At 38.3% G+C, this 25,143-nt stretch overlaps 1 protein-coding gene across 3 annotated transcripts in view; it reads left to right on the plus strand.

Moving 5' to 3' along the window:
- The first annotated feature begins 1,225 nt into the window (after positions 1-1,225).
- The window catches only part of LOC106067245 (adenylate cyclase type 1-like), a 160,345-nt gene continuing 136,427 nt past the window's right edge, over positions 1,226-25,143 (plus strand). Inside the window, exons 1-2 of one of the 3 annotated variants that reach the window (XM_056004566.1) lie at positions 1,226-1,438; positions 23,806-24,562. In XM_056004566.1, coding sequence (XP_055860541.1) covers positions 23,948-24,562 — 615 coding nt within the window. In that variant the 5' untranslated portion in view covers positions 1,226-1,438; positions 23,806-23,947. The remainder of the gene's footprint in view (positions 1,439-23,805; positions 24,563-25,143) is intronic. The other 2 variants (XM_056004632.1, XM_056004706.1) reach the window with 2 other exon arrangements.

Consider the following 25,143-nt stretch of genomic DNA (forward strand, 5'->3'; position numbering starts at 1 on the left):
TATGTCAGTTTGTAACTTTAGATGTATCTGTGTGTAACTTTAGATGTATCTGTCAGTTTGTAACTTTAGATGTATCTGTGTGTAACTTTAGATGTATCTGTCAGTTTGTAACTTTAGATGTATCTGTCAGTTTGTAACTTTAGATGTATATGTCAGTTTGTAACTTTAGATGTATCTGTCAGTTTGTAACTTTAGATGTATCTGTGTGTAACTTTAGATGTATCTGTCAGTTTGTAACTTTGGATGTATCTGTCAGTTTGTAACTTTAGATGTATCTGTCAGTTTGTAACTTTAGATGTATCTGTCAGTTTGTAACTTTAGATGTATCTGTGTGTAATTTTAGATGTATCTGTCAGTTTGTAACTTTGGATGTATCTGTCAGTTTGTAACTTTAGATGTATCTGTCAGTTTGTAACTTTAGATGTATCTGTCAGTTTGTAACTTTAGATGTATCTGTCAGTTTGTAACTTTAGATGTATCTGTCAGTTTGTAACTTTAGATGTATCTGTCGGTTTGAAGCTGCTCATTAAGCATAACAAGAGATATAAAAAAATTGTATTTATTCCAATTATTAGCCTCTAGTGTACGTACGAACCTACGAATGGGGTCAAATAAAGAAGCATGCCAACATGATGTACCACAATTTTCAAGAAGATATTTTCTTACACTCCTAAGCAACAGATCTAGAGTCATCCAAACTAATTGATCTAGAATAATTTAGAGTAACTGATCTATCGCCCTGAACTATATAACTATTTCCACTCCTATCTTCTGGATGCTCCCTCTTTCGGGTTATCGCGTGTTTTGTTTCGTTCGTGCAGTGGTGATAGATTTTCAACCACTTCAGTAGTTACCAACAGTCTTACTAACTTATCGCACTGATCATTTGGGGTTCAACTCAGGCCTTAAGCTCCTTAGAGCGAGGTGTAACAACGGCGAGGGAAAGAGTTTCCCCCACAGTGACCGCCCCTGCACTTCACCTTACCTCTACACCTGGATGATCGCCCTTCACTTCCCCCCCCCCCTTCCCTTTCTATCCCTCGCATGCTTGTCGTCTGCTAGCGAACATTCATCGCCCACAAAACTCAGGCAGTGCGGGTCGAATATAGAAAAAAAAAAAAGTCTTTGAGAAGAGAGGAAGGTAGCCATGTGTCCCCCCTCTCTGACTCTCACGCCCTCCCCGCTCCCTTCGCCCAGCTCGCGCCTCCTGCATCCAAAGCCTGTTAGGGCTGACTCTGTTACGTCTGCTGAGGGAGAGTCGGACTTACCTTTCAGTGTTCATTTTTTTTTTTGCTTGTGTAGACATTTGGGATATTAGAGTTGGCAAGTGAGACTTAACCAATAGTTTTAATCCAACAGAATTTGATGCACCGGTTTGCATTTTCTTATTGGATTTGATTCGTTTGTTCATTGGATTACTTGTTTTGTTTCATTCGAGGTGCGATTATTCTGTGAATTCAGCTTTTTAACATTACTTAAGTTTGTTTACTTTCAATTTAAATTTTAAAAAATCGTTGATTTGTCTTGTATGGCCTGCATATCACGTAGCCTTTTTTTTTTACACCGCTTTATCAAAATGTTAAAGTTTTATTTGTAGTATAAGTGAATCATCAAAAGTCAAACAATATAAGTCATTCATTATTTAGTTAATGATGCTAATCAATCGATATAGTAATTCAAGCATTATTTTTCTGATTTGATAGCCGATTTCAGTGTTCGTGTTTCGTTGATTTTTCTTGTGTGAACATTTTGTTAGGTGTGTTTGTATCAGGTTTGGTTTACACAGCAGAACACTCAACTCAGGCAATTACACGGTGACACACTAAAACTCAGTACAGAGTATAGACCCTTACACACTACACAGTAACACGCTAATTACAGGCTGTCACAGGGTATTAGTTGTCAGTTTCTAAATTCAGATGAATGAAGTGATCTTCTATCATGAACTGACCAGTTGGTCCATGGTTCTAATCCTGTGTTTATTATTTGTCCCTTGAAATTTTTATATTGGTGTGTCTCTATCTTGTTCTTTCATTAGTTCTTCTCTATCTTGTTCTTTCATTTGTTCCTCACTGTCTTATTGTTTGATTAGTTCCTCTCTATCTTGTTCTTTCATTTGTTCCTCACTGTCTTATTGTTTGATTAGTTCCTCTCTGTCTTGTTCTTTCATTAGTTCCTCTCTGTCTTGTTCTTTCATTTGTTCCTCACTGTCTTATTGTTTGATTAGTTCCTCTCTGTCTTGTTCTTTCATTTGTTCCTCACTGTCTTATTGTTTGATTAGTTCCTCTCGGTCTTGTTCTTTCATTACTTCCTCTCTGTCTTGTTCTTTCATTAGTTTCTCTCTGTCTTGTTCTTTCATTAGTTTCTCTCTGCCTTATTCTTTCATTAGTTCCTCTCTGCCTTATTCGTTCTTTAGTTTCTCTCTGCCTTATTCTTTCATTAGTTCCTCTCTGCCTTATTCTTTCATTAGTTCCTCTCTGCCTTATTCTTTCATTAGTTTCTCTCTATCTTATTCTTTTATTAGTTCCTTTCTGTCTTATTCTTGCATTAGTTTCTCTCTATCTTATTCTTTCATTAGTTCCTCTCTGTCTTATTCTTTCCATCTCGCGTTTTTTTTTCTCCTTTTAATCTTAATTGTTTCACTCATTCCTTGTCTCAACTTCTCTTTTCTTAGCTTAGCTTTCTCTTATTTTCTCTTTCTCTCTCTTTCTCTCTCCGCATGCTCTGTCTGGCTCTGTTTTTTTTCTCTCTCTCTCTCTTTCTCTCTGTCTCTCTCTTCCTTACTGCCGTATTATATTGTCATGTCTATTAATATGCAGGTAAACGTTTTCTTAATTTCTCTTTCGTTCTCTCCCTTTTAATCTTTCTTCATAACACCCATCTCTCTCTCTCTCTCTCTCTGGCTAGGCTGACTTTGTCTTAGAATTTCATTTGACTGTACGTCTGACTTTCTTTTTTTCTCTATCTCTCTTTCTATATCCCCCCCCCCCAATCTTTCTTTCCCCCCCCCCACTCTCTCCCTCTCTTCCTCTCCCTTTCTCTCTTTCCCACAGACACCTGAACAACATGCGCACCTTCTAAGCTGTGAACGGTACAGCCACAGATAAGTAGATCATGTCTCAGGCACAAAAGGGCGCTAGGACTGTTGGGAGGGGGTGTGGGGTGGTCTAGAAGGGGAGCAGGGGGGGGGGGAGTATTGTTTCCCAGAGTGTGTTTACGTGTATACAATCAACTGTTTGCGGACTGCTGCATTGGTTCTCACTTCCACTTCACTGTTAGTTCATTAGAAATGATAGTCTGGGATCTCCCTTGTTGTGCTCGGCAATGGTAGTGCCTTGGTATTTCTGTTGAAGCAGGACCGAGTTTGAAAATATTTCGCAACAATTGTTATGTTCAAATTCCATAAATGTTTTTTTTTTTTTTTTTGTTACAAATATTGCACGTGTGACGCAAGCAATACATAAACATAATAATCGGGTTGCTGATTTAAAATAAATAAACTAAAGGAAGGGCTCACACTGTAGATCTTGGGGCTCACTTGAGTAGGTTTTTCTATTCACACCAGTAGACCTTGGGGCTCACATCTGTAGGTGTTTCTATTCACACCAGTAGACCTTGGGGCTCACTTGAGTAGGTGTTTCTATTCACACCAGTAGACCTTGGGGCTCACATCTGTAGGTGTTTCTATTCACACCAGTAGACCTTGGGGCTCACTTGAGTAGGTGTTTCTATTCACACCAGTAGACCTTAGGGCTCACTTGAGTAGGTGTTTCTATTCACACCAGTAGATCTTGGGGCTCACTTGAGTAGGTGTTTCTATTCACACCAGTAGACCTTAGGGCTCACTTGAGTAGGTGTTTCTATTCACACCAGTAGATCTTGGGGCTCACATCTGTAGGTGTTTCTATTCACACAAGTAGACCTTGGGGCTCACATCTGTAGGTGTTTCTATTCACACCAGTAAACCTTGGGGCTCACATCTGTAGGTGTTTCTATTCACACCAGTAAACCTTGGGGCTCACATCTGTAGGTGTTTCTATTCCCACCAGTAAACCGTGGGGCTCACATCTGTAGGTGTTTCTATTCACACCAGTAAACCTTGGGGCTCACATCTGTAGGTGTTTCTATTCACACCAGTAAACCTTGGGGCTCACATCTGTAGGTGTTTCTATTCACACCAGTAGACCTTGGGGCTCACATCTGTAGGTGTTTCTATTCACACCAGTAGACCTTGGGGCTCACATCTGTAGGTGTTCCTATTCACACCAGTAGACCTTGGGGCTCGCATCTGTAGCTGTTTCTATTCACACCATTAGACCTTGGGGCTCACTTGAGTAGGTGTTTCTATTCACACCAGTAGACCTTGGGGCTCACATCTGTAGGTGTTTCTATTCACACCAGTAGATCTTGGGGCTCACATCTGTAGGTGTTTCTATTCACACCAGTAGACCTTGGGGCTCACATCTGTAGGTGTTTCTATTCACACCAGTAAACCTTGGGGCTCACATCTGTAGGTGTTTCTATTCACACCAGTAAACCTTGGGGCTCACATCTGTAGGTGTTTCTATTCACACCAGTAAACCTTGGGGCTCACATCTGTAGGTGTTTCTATTCACACCAGTAAACCTTGGGGCTCACATCTGTAGGTGTTTCTATTCACACCAGTAAACCTTGGGGCTCACATCTGTAGGTGTTTCTATTCACACCAGTAGACCTTGGGGCTCACATCTGTAGGTGTTCCTATTCACACCAGTAGACCTTGGGGCTCGCATCTGTAGGTGTTTCTATTCACACCAGTAGACCTTGGGGCTCACTTGAGTAGGTGTTTCTATTCACACCAGTAGACCTTGGGGCTCACATCTGTAGGTGTTTCTATTCACACCAGTAGATCTTGGGGCTCACATCTGTAGGTGTTTCTATTCACACCAGTAGATCCTGGGGCTCACATCTGTAGGTGTTTCTATTCACACCAGTAGATCTTGGGGCTCACATCTGTAGGTGTTTCTATTCACACCAGTAGATCTTGGGGCTCACATCTGTAGGTGTTTCTATTCACACCAGTAGATCTTGGGGCTCACATCTGTAGGTGTTTCTATTCACACCAGTAGATCTTGGGGCTCACATCTGTAGGTGTTTCCATTCACACCAGTAGACCTTGGGGCTCACATCTGTAGGTGTTTCTATTCACACCAGTAGACCTTGGGGCTCACATCTGTAGGTGTTTCTATTCACACCAGTAGACCTTGGGGCTCACATCTGTAGGCCTAGGGTGCTTTCAACCATACAATTTTTCAATTGACCACTTTTAGACCCAATTGCCTCGTTCAGTCCTACTCTCTTAGCGTCTCTTTGACGTCTGCTACTCTTTGGTCGTCTGCTTGAGTCCTTCTCTTTTTTTTTTTTACAACTTCCTTTCTTCCCAGCATTCTCTAGCTGCCGAAGCTAGTCGGGCCCTAAATTTGCTGCTAGAAAGTTGTCATCTAGTAAAACTAACTTCCCAATGCCCCCCCCCCCCCCCCCCGTTGTCTTTTGGTAAATTTGGGCTAAAAACATGTTAAACATTTTACAAAAAAAAAACTAAACCGAGTCTTTTCTATTAGCATTCCAAAGAAAACATTCTTGGCCTCATATCAAGTGTTACAATAACTCTGTTAAACATAGACTGGTATAAGGAATGAGGTGTTGAATAATGAAATCAGTTAGAGAGTTGGCCATTTTAGTCGTTTGAGTGATATTGAAACCAAACTAACTAGTCATTCGGTTAGAGAGTTGGCCATTCTAGTCGTTTGAGTGATATTGAAACCAAACTAACTGGTCATTCTGTTAGAGAGTTGGCCATTCTAGTCGTTTGAGTGATATTGAAACCAAACTAACTGGTCATTCTGTTAGAGAGTTGGCCATTCTAGTCGTTTGAGTGATATTGAAACCAAACTAACTGGTCATTCTGTTAGAGAGTTGGCCATTCTAGTCATTTGAGTGATATTGAAACCAAACTAACTGGTCATTCGGTTAGAGAGTTAGCCATTCTAATCGTTTGAGTGATATTGAAACCAAACTAACTGGTCATTCAGTTAGAGAGTTGGCCATTCTAGTCATTTGAGTGATATTGAAACCAAACTAACTGGTCATTCAGTTAGAGAGTTAGCCATTCTAGTCATTCGAGTGATATTGAAACCAAACTAACTGGTCACTCAGTTAGAGAGTTAGCCATTCTAGTCATTCGAGTGATATTGAAACCAAACTAACTGGTCATTCAGTTAGAGAGTTAGCCATTCTAGTCATTTGAGTGATATTGAAACCAAACTAGCTGGTCATTCGGTTAGAGAGTTAGCCATTCTAGTCATTTGAGTGATATTGAAACCAAACTAGCTGGTCATTCGGTTAGAGAGTTAGCCATTCTAGTCATTTGAATGATATTGAAACCAAACTAACTGGTCCTTCTGTTAGAGAGTTAGCCATTCTAGTAATTCGAGTGATATTGAAACCAAACTAACTGGTCATTCTGTTAGAGAGTTGGCCATTCTAGTCATTTGAGTGATATTGAAACCAAACTAACATGTCATTCAGTTAGAGAGTTAGCCATTCTAGTCATTTGAGTGATATTGAAACCAAACTAACATGTCATTCAGTTAGAGAGTTAGCCATTCTAGTCATTTGAGTGATATTGAAACCAAACTAACTGGTCATTCAGTTAGAGAGTTGGCCGTTCTAGTCATTTGAGTGATATTGAAACCAAACTAACTGGTCATTCGGTTAGAGAGTTGGCCATTCTAGTCATTTGAGTGATATTGAAACCAAACTAACTGGTCATTCGGTTAGAGAGTTGGCCATTCTAGTCATTCGAGTGATATTGAAACCAAACTAACTGGTCATTCAGTTAGAGAGTTGGCCATTCTAGTCATTTGAGTGATACTGAAACCAAACTAACTGGTCATTCAGTTAGAGAGTTGGCCATTCTAGTCATTTGAGTGATACTGAAACCAAACTAACTGGTCATTCAGTTAGAGAGTTGGCCATTCTAGTCATTTGAGTGATATTGAAACCAAACTAACTGGTCATTCAGTTAGAGAGTTGGCCATTCTAGTCGTTTGAGTGATATTGAAACCAAACTAACTGGTCATTCAGTTAGAGAGTTGGCCATTCTAGTCATTTGAGTGATATTGAAACCGAACTAACTGGTCATTCAGTTAGAGAGTTGGCCATTCTAGTCATTCGAGTGATATTGAAACCAAACTAACTGGTCATTCAGTTAGAGAGTTGGCCATTCTAGTCATTCGAGTGATATTGAAACCAAACTAACTGGTCATTCAGTTAGAGAGTTGGCCATTCTAGTCATTTGAGTGATATTGAAACCAAACTAACTGGTCATTCAGTTAGAGAGTTGGCCATTCTAGTCGTTTGAGTGATATTGAAACCAAACTAACTGGTCATTCAGTTAGAGAGTTGGCCAATCTAGTCATTTGAGTGATATTGAAACCGAACTAACTGGTCATTCAGTTAGAGAGTTGGCCATTCTAGTCATTCGAGTGATATTGAAACCAAACTAACTGGTCATTCAGTTAGAGAGTTGGCCATTCTAGTCATTCGAGTGATATTGAAACCAAACTAACTGGTCATTCAGTTAGAGAGTTGGCCATTCTAGTCGTTTGAGTGATATTGAAACCAAACCAACTGGTCATTCTGTTAGAGAGTTGGCCATTCTAGTCATTTGAGTGATATTGAAACCAAACTAACTGGTCATTCGGTTAGAGAGTTAGCCATTCTAGTCATTCGAGTGATATTGAAACCAAACTAACTGGTCATTCAGTGATAAAAATATAGTAGTAATTAGTTTATGCTGCTTATGGCTACTCTTTATTAGGCTACCTCTGGCCCCCCCCCCCCCCCCCCGTTTTTTTCTGAAACTAGAAAAATTATATATATATATATATATAAATCAGAGAGAGGTTTCCTTTCTAAAATGTTTAAAATTACTGTGATGAAATTTGTTCTATGGCGCCTTTATCGTGAGTAAAATAGTTCGCTTTGAAGCACTTTTTCATTTACTATGCTGCAGCGAGCTAATTTTTTTTTTCAGAATTCAATTTCCAGTTTTCTGGTGGATCATACCATTTCTGTAACAAAGTCGGAAGTTTGTGCATGTCCATCTGTTCGATCTTTGTTTTCTAAATTCAACGCTGAACACTGTCTACTTACCGCCAAATTCGCCCCAGCATAAGAGCGTAAAATTGTACCCCTTCACCAAAAGAAGAACACGTAATAGTGGTTTATAGGAATAAAATAAAAAAAAAAAAAAAAAAAAAAAAAAAATATTATCAAAGACATTGTATTTCTTGTACTAGTACCCTTTTATTAAATATCCAAGAATAACCACATAACTAACAATTATTTCTTGCGTCTGTTTCCTTTCTGATTTTGAACATGTTCCAGACCAGTGGTTCTCACGCGCTTTTTTTTACCAGGATGCAAAGTATCTAGCTTCCAAATAACTTAGGCATGCACGTATCAAAGTTCCTGATTGTTCAATTAGTCGCCTGGCTTATTAGCGAGGCTACGTCACTTTTTAGACCTATGGGCTCCACACTTCCGCTGTTTTTAGAGTCTTGCCCTGAGTACGCAGACGATCACTTGAGACTCACTCTTTTACTGCACATGTTCAGAGTGTGTCAAAAAAAGATAGCAATTACACGATGCTTGAGGGGGAGGGGAGGGGAGGGAGGGAGGGAGTGGGTGGTGCTGTTACTTCCGCTTCCGTTTCTTACTTCCACCACAAGCCCATCTTTTCACTTTCGCTTTTGAAGTCTATACGGTGAACCCTCAGACTTATCTCCCCGTGTCATCGTTCCCATACCTCCCCCAGCTCTAGTTCTGCCGAAACTCCCATCATTCCTTATCTCTATGACTACCGTTACCGGAAGCCAAAACTGGTAAACTATTACAACTGATAGAACCTTGGCAATGTGGGATTGATGCTGCTTTTTTTTTTTTTTATCAATAGGTCTGCGTGTTTGTGTGTGTGTGTGTTTTTGTGTGTGTTTGTGTTTGTGTGGGTGGTGGTGTTTAAAAAAAATAGTTTTGAAGAAGAGAATCACTAAAGCTTTCCTGGCTCTCATAGATTAGTGTTTCAACATCCATCCCTCAACATCTCTCTCACACGCCTCTCTCTATCGCTCTTACACTCTTTCTTTCTCTTTCACTCTTTCTCTATCTCAAACCCTCTCTCTCTCTCTTTCTCTGTTTCTTTTTTCTTTAATGCTCTCTCTTACGCCTCCTCTCTTTCGTATCTTTTTCTCTCTTCCTCTTTCACTCTTTTTCTTTCTTTTTTTTCTCTCTCTATCTCACGCCCTCTCTCTCTCTTTTTTTTCCATAATCTCTCTCTTTCTCTTTTTTTTTTGTTGTTGTCATGTATCTGTCTTTGATTGCATGTGTCACTATGGGTGTGTGTATATGTCTATGGAGCTAGAAGAGTTAAAGGCTGTGTATATGTCTATGGAGCTAGAAGAGTTAAAGGCTGTGTATATGTCTATGGAGCTAGAAGAGTTAAAGGCTGTGTATATGTCTATGGAGCTAGAGGAGTTGTGGGTCGGCCTGTAAGCGCGTTCGTGTGTGTTTATATGAACATAGTGGAGTTATGGGTTGGCCTAGAGGTACGATCATTGGATTGTGGATTTGGCGACCTGGCATTGATTTCTCTTTGAAGATACCAGCTTTTGTTTTTTTTTAGACGTCTGGGGCATTACTATGACAAGATAAGAGATGTATGGCGCACTGGGTTGTAGGTAAAAGCAAAAACAGATATGCCGATTTCAAACTGAACGAATAGTATAGGTAGATGAACATAGTGGTGCTTACTATGATACATGTTTGTTTTACAATGATTTAAGAGTACCCCTTCCACAATGATTTGAAAGTACCTTTTCCACAATGATTTAAAAGTACCCCTTCCACAATGATTTGAAAGTACCCCTTCCACAATGATTTAAAAGTACCCCTTCCACAATGATTTGAAAGTACCCCTTCCACAATTATTTAAAAGTACCTCTTCCACAATGATTTAAAAGTACCTCTTCCACAATGATTTAAAAGTACACCTTCCACAATGATTTAAAAGTACCCCTTCCACAATGATTTAAAAGTACCTCTTCCACAATGATTTAAAAGTACCTCTTCCACAATGGTTTAAAAGTACACCTTCCACAATGATTTAAAAGTACCTCTTCCACAATGATTTAAAAGTACACCTTCCACAATGATTTAAAAGTACCTCTTCCACAATGATTTAAAAGTACCCCTTCCACAATGATTTGAAAGTACCCCTTCCACAATGATTTAAAAGTACCCCTTCCACAATGATTTAAAAGTACCCCTTCCACAATGATTTAAAAGTACCTCTTCCACAATGATTTAAAAGTACCCCTTCCACAATGATTTAAAAGTACCTCTTCCACAATGATTTAAAAGTACCTCTTCCACAATGATTTAAAAGTACCCCTTCCACAATGATTTAAAAGTACACCTTCCACAATGATTTAAAAGTACCTCTTCCACAATGATTTAAAAGTACCTCTTCCACAATGATTTAAAAGTACCTCTTTTCAGACCTTGCGGTCTATGGGGCAGATGATGTAAAGCTCATCGATTTTTTTGGCCAACGGTTAACGAGCAGGGTGTCATGTGGCCAGCACAACAAACCAAACGCTTTTACTTTCCCCAACTAAGGTCAGGTACCCATTTGAGTTGAGTGGACTCATGGGCTTCCTTAAAATGCCAAAGTTAAAAATACAGGTCTTCACTGAGATTCGAACGGGACCTTTCGGTTTGGAAGCCAAGCGCTTTAACCCCCCCCCCCAGCCACCACAACCTAAAAGTTCTTACATTCCTGGTTCTGGTTGACTTCATCTATTTAATGTGGTGTGGTAAGAGGTCATCGTGACCTTTATCTACCACCCACGCGATCCCATCTCCCAGGCAGAGAATTTATCAGTGTGTGCGTGTGTGTGTGTGTGTTGATGTATTTGTGTGTGTGTTGGGGGGGGATTGCAGTGGTTGATGCTACCAATACGTCAGTTGGATAGAGCGATTGAAACATTAAAAGAAAGATTAAATCTAGCCCTCATCGGACTAGAAGCTTATCAAATGCACTGATAGTCTCGGCAAGTAGACACACTGTATAAACAGCTGTCTAGATAAAGCTAATTACCGGTAGACAACTGAACGTCCATCAAAGTAAACTTAATTAGACACGAAGGCTTCATTAACATTCATGTTTCCGCTGTTATCCCGCGGAATCACGTTCCCAGCGTTTAGATGTAACCTTTAGATGTAAAACACTTGGAATCTATAGACTTAGATTCACTTACTTAGTCTCACATCACCCCGTACCGTTCGGCGCTCTGGGCGGTAAGCTGTCTATATAGAAATCGGTTTCCATCGTCTTCCCAGCTGGTGTCCAATCGAAACCATTCGTTATAGGTCTGTACGGCGTGGCAACAAGCTATTGGTCTAAACTGCCCACAGGTTGTGACGTTGCAGGTCAGCGTTTAGGCCGTCTGTAACGACTGGTCTCAGTCCAATGTCATTAAGTCATCCAGGCAGGTGCGACGCCAAGTTGTAAAAGGACGTCCCTGTTTGCGTTTTCCTCCATGCTATTGCTGTCCTGGGGCGATTCATTCTGCTGGAGAGCATGTCCAGCGAACATTTTTTGACGCTCGGTTTAGAGTCTGACCATTTCTCTAACTTACAGCTACCAACCACATCTCAGGAATGTACAGCTACCAACCATATCATCTCTGGGATGTACAGCTACCAACCACATTTCTGGGATGTACAGCTAACAACCACATCTCACGGATGTACAACTAATAACATCTCAGGGATGTACTGCTACCGACCACATCTCAGGGATGTACTGCTACCGACCACATCCCAGGGATGTACAGCTACCAACCACATCTTAGGGATGTACAGCTACCAACCACATCTCTGGGATGTACTGCTACCAACCACATCTCGGGGATGTACAGCTACCAGAGGTGTTGCCAAGGGACTAAACTGTACGTGTAGAAGAACCTTCTCAAATTTAATTTGTCCCAAGAAAATAAAGAGTGGGAATCCTTGAACTGTGAGAAAAAGCACTCACATTTTTGTGACTTCTTGCAAGCTTGGAATATCTTATCTTTTATCTTATAAGATACTTCAACAAAAAAAAAAGAAGAAGATAATTACGTCCAACGCGTATCCCTAAGCCAATCTAGTCATGCATTTTAATGCCACGTCGTTGGTTTTCTTGGCTGATTCAGACAACCCATTCCATTCTCAAATAACACTATGAAAGATAAGGCATTTTTTATAAATTTGCCCTAGCATATGGAACAAGAAATGTACCTTTATCTTAGTGTCTTTCTGAGTATTTTATTAGGTTTTGGTTTTGTATTTGACGATTATGGTTTAATATTTTATTTATAATTGCTACTTGACTTTTAAGTCTTCTATCCCGACGGGTCTCTACATTTAATGACACGAAGGGGACATATGCTTTTGAAACGGATGTTTAAATTTCAAACATGTTTTGTTTTCCTCGTAGATTTTTGTTTGACTGTTTTCTTGACGTTTAGTCATAGATTTGTGCAATTAAATTTATCCCTTAAAACGCGTGTTGTAGTTTAGCATCTAAACGTCAGAATTTTGTATGCACTTATTTTTAATCAGTTCAGCACTTTAAGGGTTAATGTAAACTTGCTATCTTCTTTAATCTTCGGATTCTAAGTCGATTCCCTATTTGTACAGACCCACCACCTTTTTACAGACCTTCACATCTATAGGGCAGTTGATGTTTAAGGTCATCTGTTTCTTTGGCCAACTGTTAACGAGCAGGATGTCATGTGACAGACCCAGAGCTATATTACATCATAGATAACATATAACCGACGATCATTCAAGAAAATTATTGAAATTGAGTCTCAGGTTTCGCTTTGAATGAATTGTGTGTGTATATATATATATATATATATATATATATATATATATACATTTGAGACCAAAAGAAAATCCGCTGCCGAGGACAGACGCAGACGGCGAAAAGAAAAACTAAATCGACCACCTGCGGACAATGGTCATGCTTGCCCTGGATGTGGCAAAATATGTAGGTCACAGATGGGGCTGCGCAGCAACGGGGAATACTGCATTCCTCACAAATCTTTGGACTCGAAGACAAGCCTTATTATATATACATATATACGGCTACTGTACCACCATTGTTTAATGACATTTGACGCAAAATTTGTAACATATACTAGGTGAGCGTGGCCTTTTTTTGTCTAAAACTCTCACAATTTTGTGAACACCTGCTCTTGTGACCAGGGGCGTGTAGCGTGCTGTGCTTGAGCGTGACCGCCGTGATATCGAAGGCGCCGGCTTGAGTGGTCGCGGAAGAATATCAGTTGAACGCATCGTTGATTTTAATTTCTGGAAAGGTCCATCCTGGTGTTACTGACCGGCTACGTGTCTGACTCTGAGTAGTCATTTCCTTCTTTTTTTTTCTTTTCTACAGACAACCAAAAGCATCTTAAGTTTTTTTTTTTTTTTTTAAAGAAAAACTCACGAAAAAGTATTTTTATGCAAAAAGCTTTCTACCATCAAAGATTCGTTAATTCTTCGTTTAGGAACTCGATTGGACACAACACAATTAGTGGCACACTGAATACACCCGAGGATTCTCCATCCCCTACTACGTGGCCGCACATGCTAACTGAATTAATGATGGCCTGGTACTTCTGCTTAAAGGGTCAAGTCTGTGTTAAGTCATGTCTCTAACGGCTCAGCCGTGATGCCCGCCATATTTGATTTGTCTGGCCAATGTCTGCTTCTTTTGTGGAAATAAAAAATCAAATGCCCTTTTTCGTTTGGCGACTATATATGACAAATGTAAGGCACAGTCTCGGGCCTTCACAAATCATTTAATTGTTTGTTCCTTAATGCTAAGTAGACGTTTGTTTTTTTTAAATAGGATACCTCAGCTTTTTAGCTTTTGACTTCAGTTGTCGAGCTGTTTACATCCTAGGAATCCTTGGGCTTTCGCCTCTTTTCTTTGCCTCTTTTTTTGGGTATTGCCTTTTTTTTTTGGGGGGGGGGGCTATCGGCCTCTTTATTGGGCTTTTTTTTTTATTATTAACAAAAAGATGCATATTTTATTAGTAAGCGTACAAATTAAATAGTTACATTTTAAAGTACAACAATTGCAAACATGGCAATGCAAATAGTTACATTTAGGTTGTCATAATATTTTAACGATTTAAATTGCTTTGTATATGGCGTTATTTTTTTTCTCCAATAGCATATAATGAATATTTTTTAAATTTACGGTTCTTAAAATATATGTGGTGAGAATGTCAACAATAGGTAATTAAATAGAAAGAATCAAAAAGTGAAAGTAGAAACTTAAATGATACTAAAACATTTTAAACATCGTAGTCACATTTTTTTCCACTTTGTCTATATTGCTTATGGTTGTTTCCTTTGTGCTTTGCTACATTACCCCAGTTCTTTATATTAACTTCTATCAAACGTGCATACACATTAATGCGAACATAGGCATTAAAACATTTCATTGTTTCTTTTGTTGACTCCCTTCGTATGACAATTTTTGATTTCCTCCATTGAGATTTGGAAAACTACTTTCCCATCTTCAAGGTGACGTTTTTTTTTTTTTTTGTTTTTTTTTAAAGGAAACCTCAGAATTTGCGCTATTCAGTTTTAGCTTTATCATCATAGGAATCCTTGGGCTTTATGCCTCTTTTCTTTGCCTCTTTTTTGGGCTTTATATGCCTCTTTTATGGGCCATCTTGCCTCTTTTGTGGGCTTTTTTTTTTTTTTTTATTTTTTTTTTTTATTATTATTATTATTTTTTATTTTTTTTTAATTAATATGTTTTTATTTGTAAGTTACCATAATTCACAAGTATTAAATCATAAACAATTGAAAAGTGATTAACCTAAAAATATAATGACAGTAATAGAAATATTATTTAATATCAAAGACATACTACCTAACCAATGAACCCCCTAAAGACAGAAAAATGATACAAGTGTACTCTACTCCAGAACAATCAACACAATATCAGATATCCCTGACCCCCAACACCCCATTTCTGAAAAACTACATGAGCATTATACAGGTATATGAAAATCAAACTAGATAATTCTCTACCCTAAAGTGCATTATTTTTCTAAATGTTAATTCCAATTGATTAGGATCAAACACCTTATTATTGTGTAGACTTTTGAGCCAGGTAGCCAATACAAGATTCCTGTATTCGGAAACAATAATGTTAGTATATAATATCCGTTCATTACCAAAAACAAATTTGAAGAAGTTAACATCATATGCTGAAAAAGAATGTTCTTATAAAGGTGAACATGATAGAGTTTATATTTTTATAATTTACAACATATATTTCTATATTTTCTTTGCCACACTGATATTAGATTGAATAAATAGCTGTTCTGGTTTTGTTTTGCATTTTCCCCTGCAGTCTGCAACAGATGGACATTATTCTTGTGTATCTAAAATTGTGGGCTACTATTTTATATTGGTGGCCTGTAGTTCTGATTATTGCACTCTTTCTCTCCGTAATTATTTTCCTCATTTCGATAGTATTATTCGTTTGGCTCATTTGTATTTCACTCCCCTGTTATGATTAAATTTCAATAACTTTTTTGTTTGTTATCAGAAAATGTTATAGTTGGTATTGAATTGTAGGAGAATGCATGCTCTTTTTACACAACACAAATTAAAGTTTATAAATCCAAAAATCAATTTAGTTTAATGAGGTCAAATCAACGTTGGCATCGTCAATTAGGAGAGAAAGAGTTAATGCCCGTAGACTCATTTTTCCCAGCGCATAAAAGATTTTGATATATAAAGAATGATATAATAGAGTAAGTTGATATAAGCTGATATAATAGAGTGAGTTAATAAAAGCTGATATAATAGAGTAAGTTGATAAAAGCTGATATAATAGAGTAAGTTGATATAAGCTGATATAATAGAGTGAGTTGATATAAGCTGATATAATAGAGTGAGTTGATATAAGCTGATACATATGGCGTAAACTCATTTTTTTGTTACTAAAATATGCAGAATAAATACTTTTATTTTTTTAAAACGAAGGAAAATTTAAATTTAATTTACAAGTACTCTACTAATATGGCGCGTGCTTTTAGATATTAGTATTTTTTAATTAAGAGTATTTTTATTTATAACGTTCGAAAAAAAGTGTAGGGGCCTACATAAAATGCTGCCCCGGGGCCTCCACATACCTAAATCCGGCCCTAAGTGTCATGATAATTAGATTACCGGTAAATGTGTATTAAAGCTTTCCAATACCCTTATTATTTTAATAATGTCTGTACTTTTTCCCCCGTTCTTCCTGTCTATCAGGGGCGTAGCATGAATTCTCCATCATTTTGGGGCCGGGAGCTTGGCCTCTTTGGGGAGCCCTGCATTTTGAGTAATATTTAATATTTCAAGTAAAAAACACTAATTTTGGCCCCCCCCCCTTTTAAGTAGAGGCCGGGGTGATTTTGAAATTCCCCCCCCCCCCCACCCTAGCTACGCCACTGCTGTCTATCCTATTTTCCTGTCTGTCTACCTGTCGTGTCTTTTTCTATTGGGTCCAACTTCTAGCTGAGTTAAGAAAATAAAGCCGCCATTCTGTGAGCATCCTCCCCCCCCCCCCCCCCCGCATTTCCACAGGTTAGACCCACGGTGACGTATGTTGTCCAAAAAAAAATAGCCCCCCCCTTTTTTTTTTCCAATCTCAAATCTTGCGAGCTAAATTTAACCACTCACGCAATACGTCTGCTAGGCGCCACAATGCTTACATCCCTTGGATAGTTACCGATTTAGAAAGTCAAAGAGTGCGGTGTTTCTCCGGCTCTAGCCCGCTGGCGATCTCTAGCAAGGCATGATCAGAGGCGTGGCCATTTTTTTTTTTGTTAAATCCTTCTCCTTCACCTATCTCTTCGTCTTTTAAACCGGTGGGGCACCAGACATGATCCGTCGACCGTCTTTGCGAGCCCCTTTTTACAAAATCTTATATCAACTCACTCTGTTTGGCCAAAAGTTTGTACACGTTATTTCTCCCACACCCAACCTCAGATTAAGCTGAAATTTTGCTCGATTAATTCTTTTACCTGACAACACAAGAATCAATACAAAAAATAAATAAATAAAAAAACAATTAGTTAATTAACTATTGGTAATAAATTACTTTGTTTGGTATCTCTAACAAGGGAAAGAAATAGTACTTGACTGAAGTGGTGGTATAAGCTGAATCAGTCCCCTTTATATTAGGCTGCCGGCTCAGGCTTAGTGAACACAACTATGAAATAGAAACATTACATAAATAACTACATACGACATACATACATACATACATACACACATACACACATACATATATACACATACATACATAAATACATACATACATACATACATACATACATACATACAAACAAACATACATACATACGTACATACATACATACATACATACATACATACATACATACATACATACATACAAACAAACATACATACATACGTACATACATACATACATACATACACATACATACATACATACGTACATACATACATACAAACAAACATACATACATACGTACATACATACATACATACATACACATACATACATACATACGTACATACATACATACAAACAAACATACATACATACGTACATACATACATACATACATACACATACATACATACATACGTACATACATACATACAAACAAACATACATACATACGTACATACATACATACATACATACACATACATACATACATACGTACATACATACATACAAACAAACATACATACATACGTACATACATACATACATACATACACATACATACATACATACGTACATACATACATACGTACATACATACATACATACATACACATACATACATACATACGTACATACATACATACAAACAAACATACATACATACGTACATACATACATACATACATACACATACATACATACATACGTACATACATACATACATACATACATACATACATACATACATACAAACAAACATACATACATACGTACATACATACATACATACATACACATACATACATACATACGTACATACATACATACATACATACATACGTACATACATACATACATACATACATACGTACATACATACATACATACGTACATACATACATACATTATACATACATACATACATACATACATAATGGACACGTTTGAACAGTTTCTAGACATGTCCATTAGTTTTTATCACGCAAGTATACATTCTGTATTCACGTCATTCAGTAGGACATATTTTAAAAAGTCGTTACCTGCTGAATGTATATAATTATTAGATTGTTCATATTTCGAAACAGCGTATATTTTTAAACGGAGCTTTGCATACCTTCGCGGAACGCTCTTCATGTTTCAAACTTCATTCTCAAAATTGTATTGATCTCATATTCCCCTAGTACACAACTGATTAGACCAGTGGTTCTCAACCTTTTAAGTTCGGCGACCCCTTTTAACAAACCCCCACTCTGCCGCGACCCCCACCCACACACACACATACATACAGCAATAGAAGACAATAACAATCCATATTTTCCATATATTTGTCTTCGGCGACCCCTGGAAAATGGTCAATCGACCCCCAAAGGGGTCGCAACCCACAGGTTGAGAACCCCTGGATTAGACCAACTTCTCTACAATAATTTTTTTTAAACCACAAAAACGTAAAGGTCATCTGATTATACCGCCGAAGGTTAATGAGTATCCAATACAGTTGGACGGACTCACCGTGTATCGAAATTTGGCCATAGTCATGAGAAATATGAGCCAAAAGGACAGTGGCCTGTGGATGGACTCAGGGGCGTCCTAAAAAAATCCAGAAATTCAAATTCCCAGTTTACACCGAGATTCGAACACGAGTATCCTCGGTTCAGAAGGCAGGCGCTTTATTACACAGCCACTAAAATCCCTATTTTATACGAAGCTACCTTTTCTTTATAGTTTTTTTTTTTATTACAAATATATTTTTAAACTGCTAAACTGATTTCAGAGCTTCGATCAACATTTAAAGCCACATGTTTCTAATCACGTTGTCCCAATGGCACCATGCAGACACGAGTGTTGGGTGGCGGGTGGGGGGAAAGATCTATATTTAGTATCATAAATTGACTGTGATTGACTAACCACAGAACTCGAGTCACGTTCGAGCTATAAATAGAACAAATGTTATGGTTTTATTTGAGTTTAAATTTTGAGTTGGAAGACAAAACAGCTCAGTCTGCTAAGTAAACATCTCTGCAGAGTTATCCGCCCTAATTATTCATTGTCACTTGTCCTACGCTAGAACTAATTCCTACAAATGCTCCTTCTTTGCTTAGTTGCCATTACACAATGGAATAGGTTGCCTGAATCTGCCAGGAAAACCAACGATTTAGCAGAGTATTAAGTCATTGATTAACATGCATGACTAGATTGACACATGAAATGCGTAGGACGTAATCATCTTCTTTTTTGAAGTAACGTCTATAATATATAAGATAAGATAAGATAAGATAAGAAGAGTAACCAGATCTAAAAATGTGTGGAATAAACGAGGCTTTACAACAAGAACTAAGTTATGGATCTATCGGGCTTTTATCCTATTGATTTGGACACTGGTCAACAAATGCCCACTTGTTCACTTATGAACAGGGGGATTGGTGGCTGAGGCGGTAAAGCGCTTGGCTTTTGAACCGAGAGGTCCCGGGTTCGTCTCTGTGAAGACTGGGATTTTTAGGACTTCACTAGGAGTCCACTCAACTCTAATGGGAACCCGACTTTAGTTGGTAAAGTCCGTTGGTCGTTGTGCTGGCCACGTGACACCCTGTAGATGCCAAGTTCTGAAAGGGGAACTTCCACTTAATGGACATTAAAGTCAAAGAGTCATTATGTGAGTGATACTATTTTTATCAAGAAAGAAAAAAAAAATTAGCCCCTCAACTAGAATTCCATCCCTTTATCATATGTGATCTAAAATAACAATTAAGTATTCTAATCCAACATTTATTACCACCGGTACTTATTTTTCTTTCGACACTTTGCGTACATAACTGCCTAACTCTCATGTCTGCTTATTTCGCAAACGTCACTCATTCTAAGGGCTGTAACTGTTCTGAACTTCGCAATGTTAAAACGAGCTTTAAAGACGCGCGTGTGTCAAAGACATGTGTACAAGATATGTGTTTATGATGTGTGTTTAAAGGCATGTGTCACTGTCATGTGTAAACGAGATTATTGGCTTTACATTTTAAAAAATAACGTCGAAAGCCTGTGATAGCTTTATGAATGGTGTTACCATTACCTATTGAAAGAATAACTCTCCAGACTGATAAGATAACAAAATAGACAACTTCCAACAATGTTCAGACTTGCCAGGTTGTCATAACTTTTTGGTATGTTTATAGCCAATTTCCCGTTACACTATACGCACTTATAGGTCAGTGCTTCGTGTTCATCGCGCATCCATAGGTCAGTGCTTTGTCCTCAGTGCGATATACAGGGGAGGTATGTATTCTGTCAAGGCCATTTCGTTTTAAATTATCCCTCCTCTCTGTCTGCCCTCCTACTCTTTCCGCCCCCCCCCCCCCCATTTTGCCGTCATTTTTCTAGCCGTTAAATATACCAGACTTAACATCTGCTTGTCTTTTCAAATAAAAATTACAAAGTTATCTGCCCATTTCTCTCTCTCTCTCTCTCTCTTTTTTAATACCTTTTTTTAAGAGGGCCGAAAGGTGAATAGCCGATATTAGTTTAGTATGGTCTGTCTGTCCGTCCGTCCGTCCCGTTTAGCTCTCAGAAATTAGATAAGAAAATGAAAATTGGACAGCATTATATTTATGATCATTCAAAGTTCTGATGCAACGGCTACTTTTTTTCCGAAATTTAATCAAATCTATATAGATCTAGTCTACATCTAGTCTAAATCTAAATCTGGGAGTAAAAGTTGTATTGATCAATACAGATGACTCATATCATAAGAATACCCTATTCTAAATAAATAATATTGCTGCCTCTAAGTTTAGATCTAAACTTATAGTCACTTGGCAAAGGCTACTGATCTAGATGTAGATCTGAATCTAGATCTATATTCTATACTAACAATTAGATTTATATCTACATAGGCCTATAACTAGATTAGTTTTAGATATATGTAGAAAAATAGTCCTGAAAACGACATTAAATAATCTACATAACCATCTAGATATAGAAATATAGCTCTACTTGGGTACTTTGACAAATTCTATTTTATTAATATAATATAACAAAAATGATCTAGTTGTGCAGAGCTTGATGCAGGGATAACAGCGATAGCAAGATTATCCTTTTATGTCATATGGCAGAGAAGTTAGGGCATTTTTATGTGTATAAAATTGGACTATAGAAAAGCCGAGACCGAAAGAATGGAAATGTGTCATTAATTTGTCATAACTCTGTAACAATGATAGATAGCAGTTTGAAACTTGGAATAATCACACTTCAGTGGATGCTTTTTAAATTAATTGTTTTGCGTTTTATGCAAACTAAACTTTTGATGGAATACAGCAATGTAGAGAATTAGGGCGGTTCCGTACTGTTCTTATCTTATCTTATCTAACTTTAATAAAATACAGACGTTACTTCAAAAAAGAAGATGGTTACGTCCTACGCGTCATGTATCTAGTCATACATGTTAACCAATGGCTTAAATTCTGCCAAGTCATTGGTGTTCCTCGCTGGCTCAGGCAACCCATTCCATGCTCTAATAGCACTAGAGAAGAAGGCGCCCTTGCACAAATTTGTCCTAGCATATGGGACGAGAAATGTGCCTTTATCTCTGTGTCTTTCTGGGTATTTTATTAGATTTTGTTTTTGTTCTTAGGTGATCACTTAACGCATCTCTGTTTTCAAGGGAGCTCTATTTCAAATCTTTATTCCAGAATAGAAGTGTCGTATCATTGACGACTTGTCCTGCTTGCTTTTAACTGAAACATAACATCAAAGAGTTTTTGAAATTGCATTACTTTAAATGATAAAAACAAGACTATGTCTTGAATATTTTTTTGTCCATGGAAGAATTTGACGTGAACCGCCTCTGAGTTTGTGTGATAACATAAACTCTTGTTTTCACTTTATTTGTGTTTCGTTTTTTTGTTGTTGTTTTCTTTGTTCTTAAAAGATGTTCTATTTTCTTCCTTTATTCTTCCGACACTCTCTATTACCCTTATTGAAGGTCAGCTATCGAATCTACATTACAGTTTTCATTAATATAAAGTAATAAAACGTCCTATTTCGACCTATCATCCCAATGATAAAAACAAGACTATGTCTTGAATATTTTTTTGTCCATGGAAGAATTTGACGTGAACCGCCTCTGAGTTTGTGTGATAACATAAACTCTTGTTTTCACTTTATTTGTGTTTCGTTTTTTTGTTGTTGTTTTCTTTGTTCTTAAAAGATGTTCTATTTTCTTCCTTTATTCTTCCGACACTCTCTATTACCCTTATTGAAGGTCAGCTATCGAATCTACATTACAGTTTTCATTAATATAAAGTAATAAAACGTCCTATTTCGACCTATCATCCCAATGATAAAAACAAGACTATGTCTTGAATATTTTTTTGTCCATGGAAGAATTTGACGTGAACCGCCTCTGAGTTTGTGTGATAACATAAACTCTTGTTTTCACTTTATTTGTGTTTCGTTTTTTTGTTGTTGTTTTCTTTGTTCTTAAAAGATGTTCTATTTTCTTCCTTTATTCTTCCGACACTCTCTAATACCCTCATTCAAGGTCAGCTATCGAATCTACATTACAGTTTTCATTAATATAAAGTAATAAAACGTCCCATTTCGACCTATCTTCCCAACACACAGAGCAGTGGTGTGCCGAGGGGAGAGCGGGTGGGGTAGCCGCCCCGGGGCACCAATATAAATATGAAAACATTAACTTCCATTGCACTGAATGTAAGTTTTGTATTAACTACTGATGGCCGTTCTTACGCAATATTAAATAACGTTTACAACTGAGAGATAAAAGGGTTGGGCGCCGAATGAGCCTTGCTTATGGGTACGCTTCTGATACAGAGATTAGACATAGTACAATAGAAAAGATACCCTGCTAGAAAATTGAAATAAAATAAAAGCGGAAGGGGCTCGATGGAGGAAAAAAAATCAGAAAAGTAGGTCACTATTCCAAGATAACATCGACTACTTCAGAGACCTTGAAACTATTGTTTTCAAAGAAAAATCAAAATTGATGGGATGTTTAAAAGGGTTAGACATTTTGTATAAACACCGTACAAAAGTTTATCCAAACAATGCACAAAAACAATGTCTTTTCATTATTTTTTTTTTTAAGTTTTTTTCCCCCTAAATCTTGTTTTAATCCTTTCGTTGTGACATATTTGTCTCCCATAATTCATTAACTCACTAACACACATGCAAATCTTAAGATCCATACATTTAGTTTCTGTCTTTTGAGAGAAAAACAAAATGAAGCTTATCCTATATTTCGATGTAGATCTACCTTCTGCTAAAGTCTAGTGTTTTTCTAAACTTGGATCTAGTGTAAACTGTTGCACGAGCGACTTTATCGTGGTTTCGTTCAATCTTTGAATTTCATCGCACGTTTTTTTCTAAGTGAATTTTATATGTTTTTTTTTATTATCAATTCTGGTTAGAATTAGACGACTGTAATTCGGGGTCAAGGATGCACTTATCGTCTGTGCGGATTGATTCAGAGTTGAGTAAGGCGGAGTGGTCTCACTTGCTTGTGATTCATTTCCACGGAGTGACTCAACATGTAAATCTTATCATGCCATAATGAGCGAGCACGCTTGGGAGACTGAGCCCATGCTGAGGGTGGCCCCTGCCATGAAGGGCAGCCCTGTGGCGAAGCACGGGGGGCTGCACCGCCTGATGAGCTGGAACCGTTTCGGGAGCCCGGAAATGGAGACGCTTTACCAGCGGTATGTGTTCAAACTCCAGCAGTCGTCTGCGGTGTGTGCCGTCCTGCTGGTGTCCATGCTGTGCCTGGCTCTGGCCGGACTGACCAGCCTGTTTGTGGAGAACTACACCCCGTACAGCCTGTACCTCTACGCCCAGGGGCTCATCTTCCTCTTCTTCTTCATCTACATGAAAACCCGGCTGAAGGAGGAGCACTTCATGACCGTAAACTACATCCTCCTCATCTTCATGGCCGCCCTCGGCGCCCTGAGCGCGCCCATGACGTTCGGTCTGCTCCCGGACAAGTTCGAGGACCACAAGTTGAACGTGGCGGACGGGGCGTGGGTGGTCATCTTCATCGTGTTCAACGTGTACGCCCTCATGCCCCTCCGCTCTCTGACCAAATGCCTGTTCGGGACTCTTCTGCCCCTGATACACCTCGTCGTGTCCTCGCAGACCTGTGAGCACTTTGAGGATATACATTGGCGCCAGGTGAGTCTTTACCTTCTTTTCTTTTCGCCCCACCTACCCCAACTCCCCCCCCCCCAAAAAAAAAAAGCGAAAAAAAAATCTGACTGTAGAGTTACCTGACTTAATGAGAGGATCAGGGATCATTAAGTCATAGTGAGGCCGTTCGTTCCAGGCCAGGTGGGAGTCAAGAGTGAGTGACAAGGTGTGTGCTCGTGAGTGAAAGAAAGTGTACAAGAAGTACATCTCTGCACGAGTGTGGGGATAGAGACGAAAGGAGAGCGGGGAGGGAACTTTGTGGAGGAACTGCGTGGCCAGGGGTCAATGACCTCATCTCACATCAAGTCAAAATGTGAAGGCTAAACAAATAAATAAAATCACGGATGAAAAACGTGGCATCTCTATTTCGGCTATAAAAAATCTCTTAAAGCAAAACATTGGATTGTATTGTTGGATTTGATTTTGCTTTATTTTAGTTTGAAACGAGTGTAAATTCATTCTCTCCTGTCTAGATGACGTAGTGTGGAAAGGGGAGGGGGTTGGTATTGACATTTTCATAATAGTAATAGCCAAAAAAGCAAGTGTGTGTGTTTGTGTGTGTGTGT

The sequence above is a fragment of the Biomphalaria glabrata genome, chromosome 1 (genome assembly GCF_947242115.1).
Source record: "Biomphalaria glabrata chromosome 1, xgBioGlab47.1, whole genome shotgun sequence".
Classification (NCBI taxonomy): domain Eukaryota; kingdom Metazoa; phylum Mollusca; class Gastropoda; family Planorbidae; genus Biomphalaria; species Biomphalaria glabrata.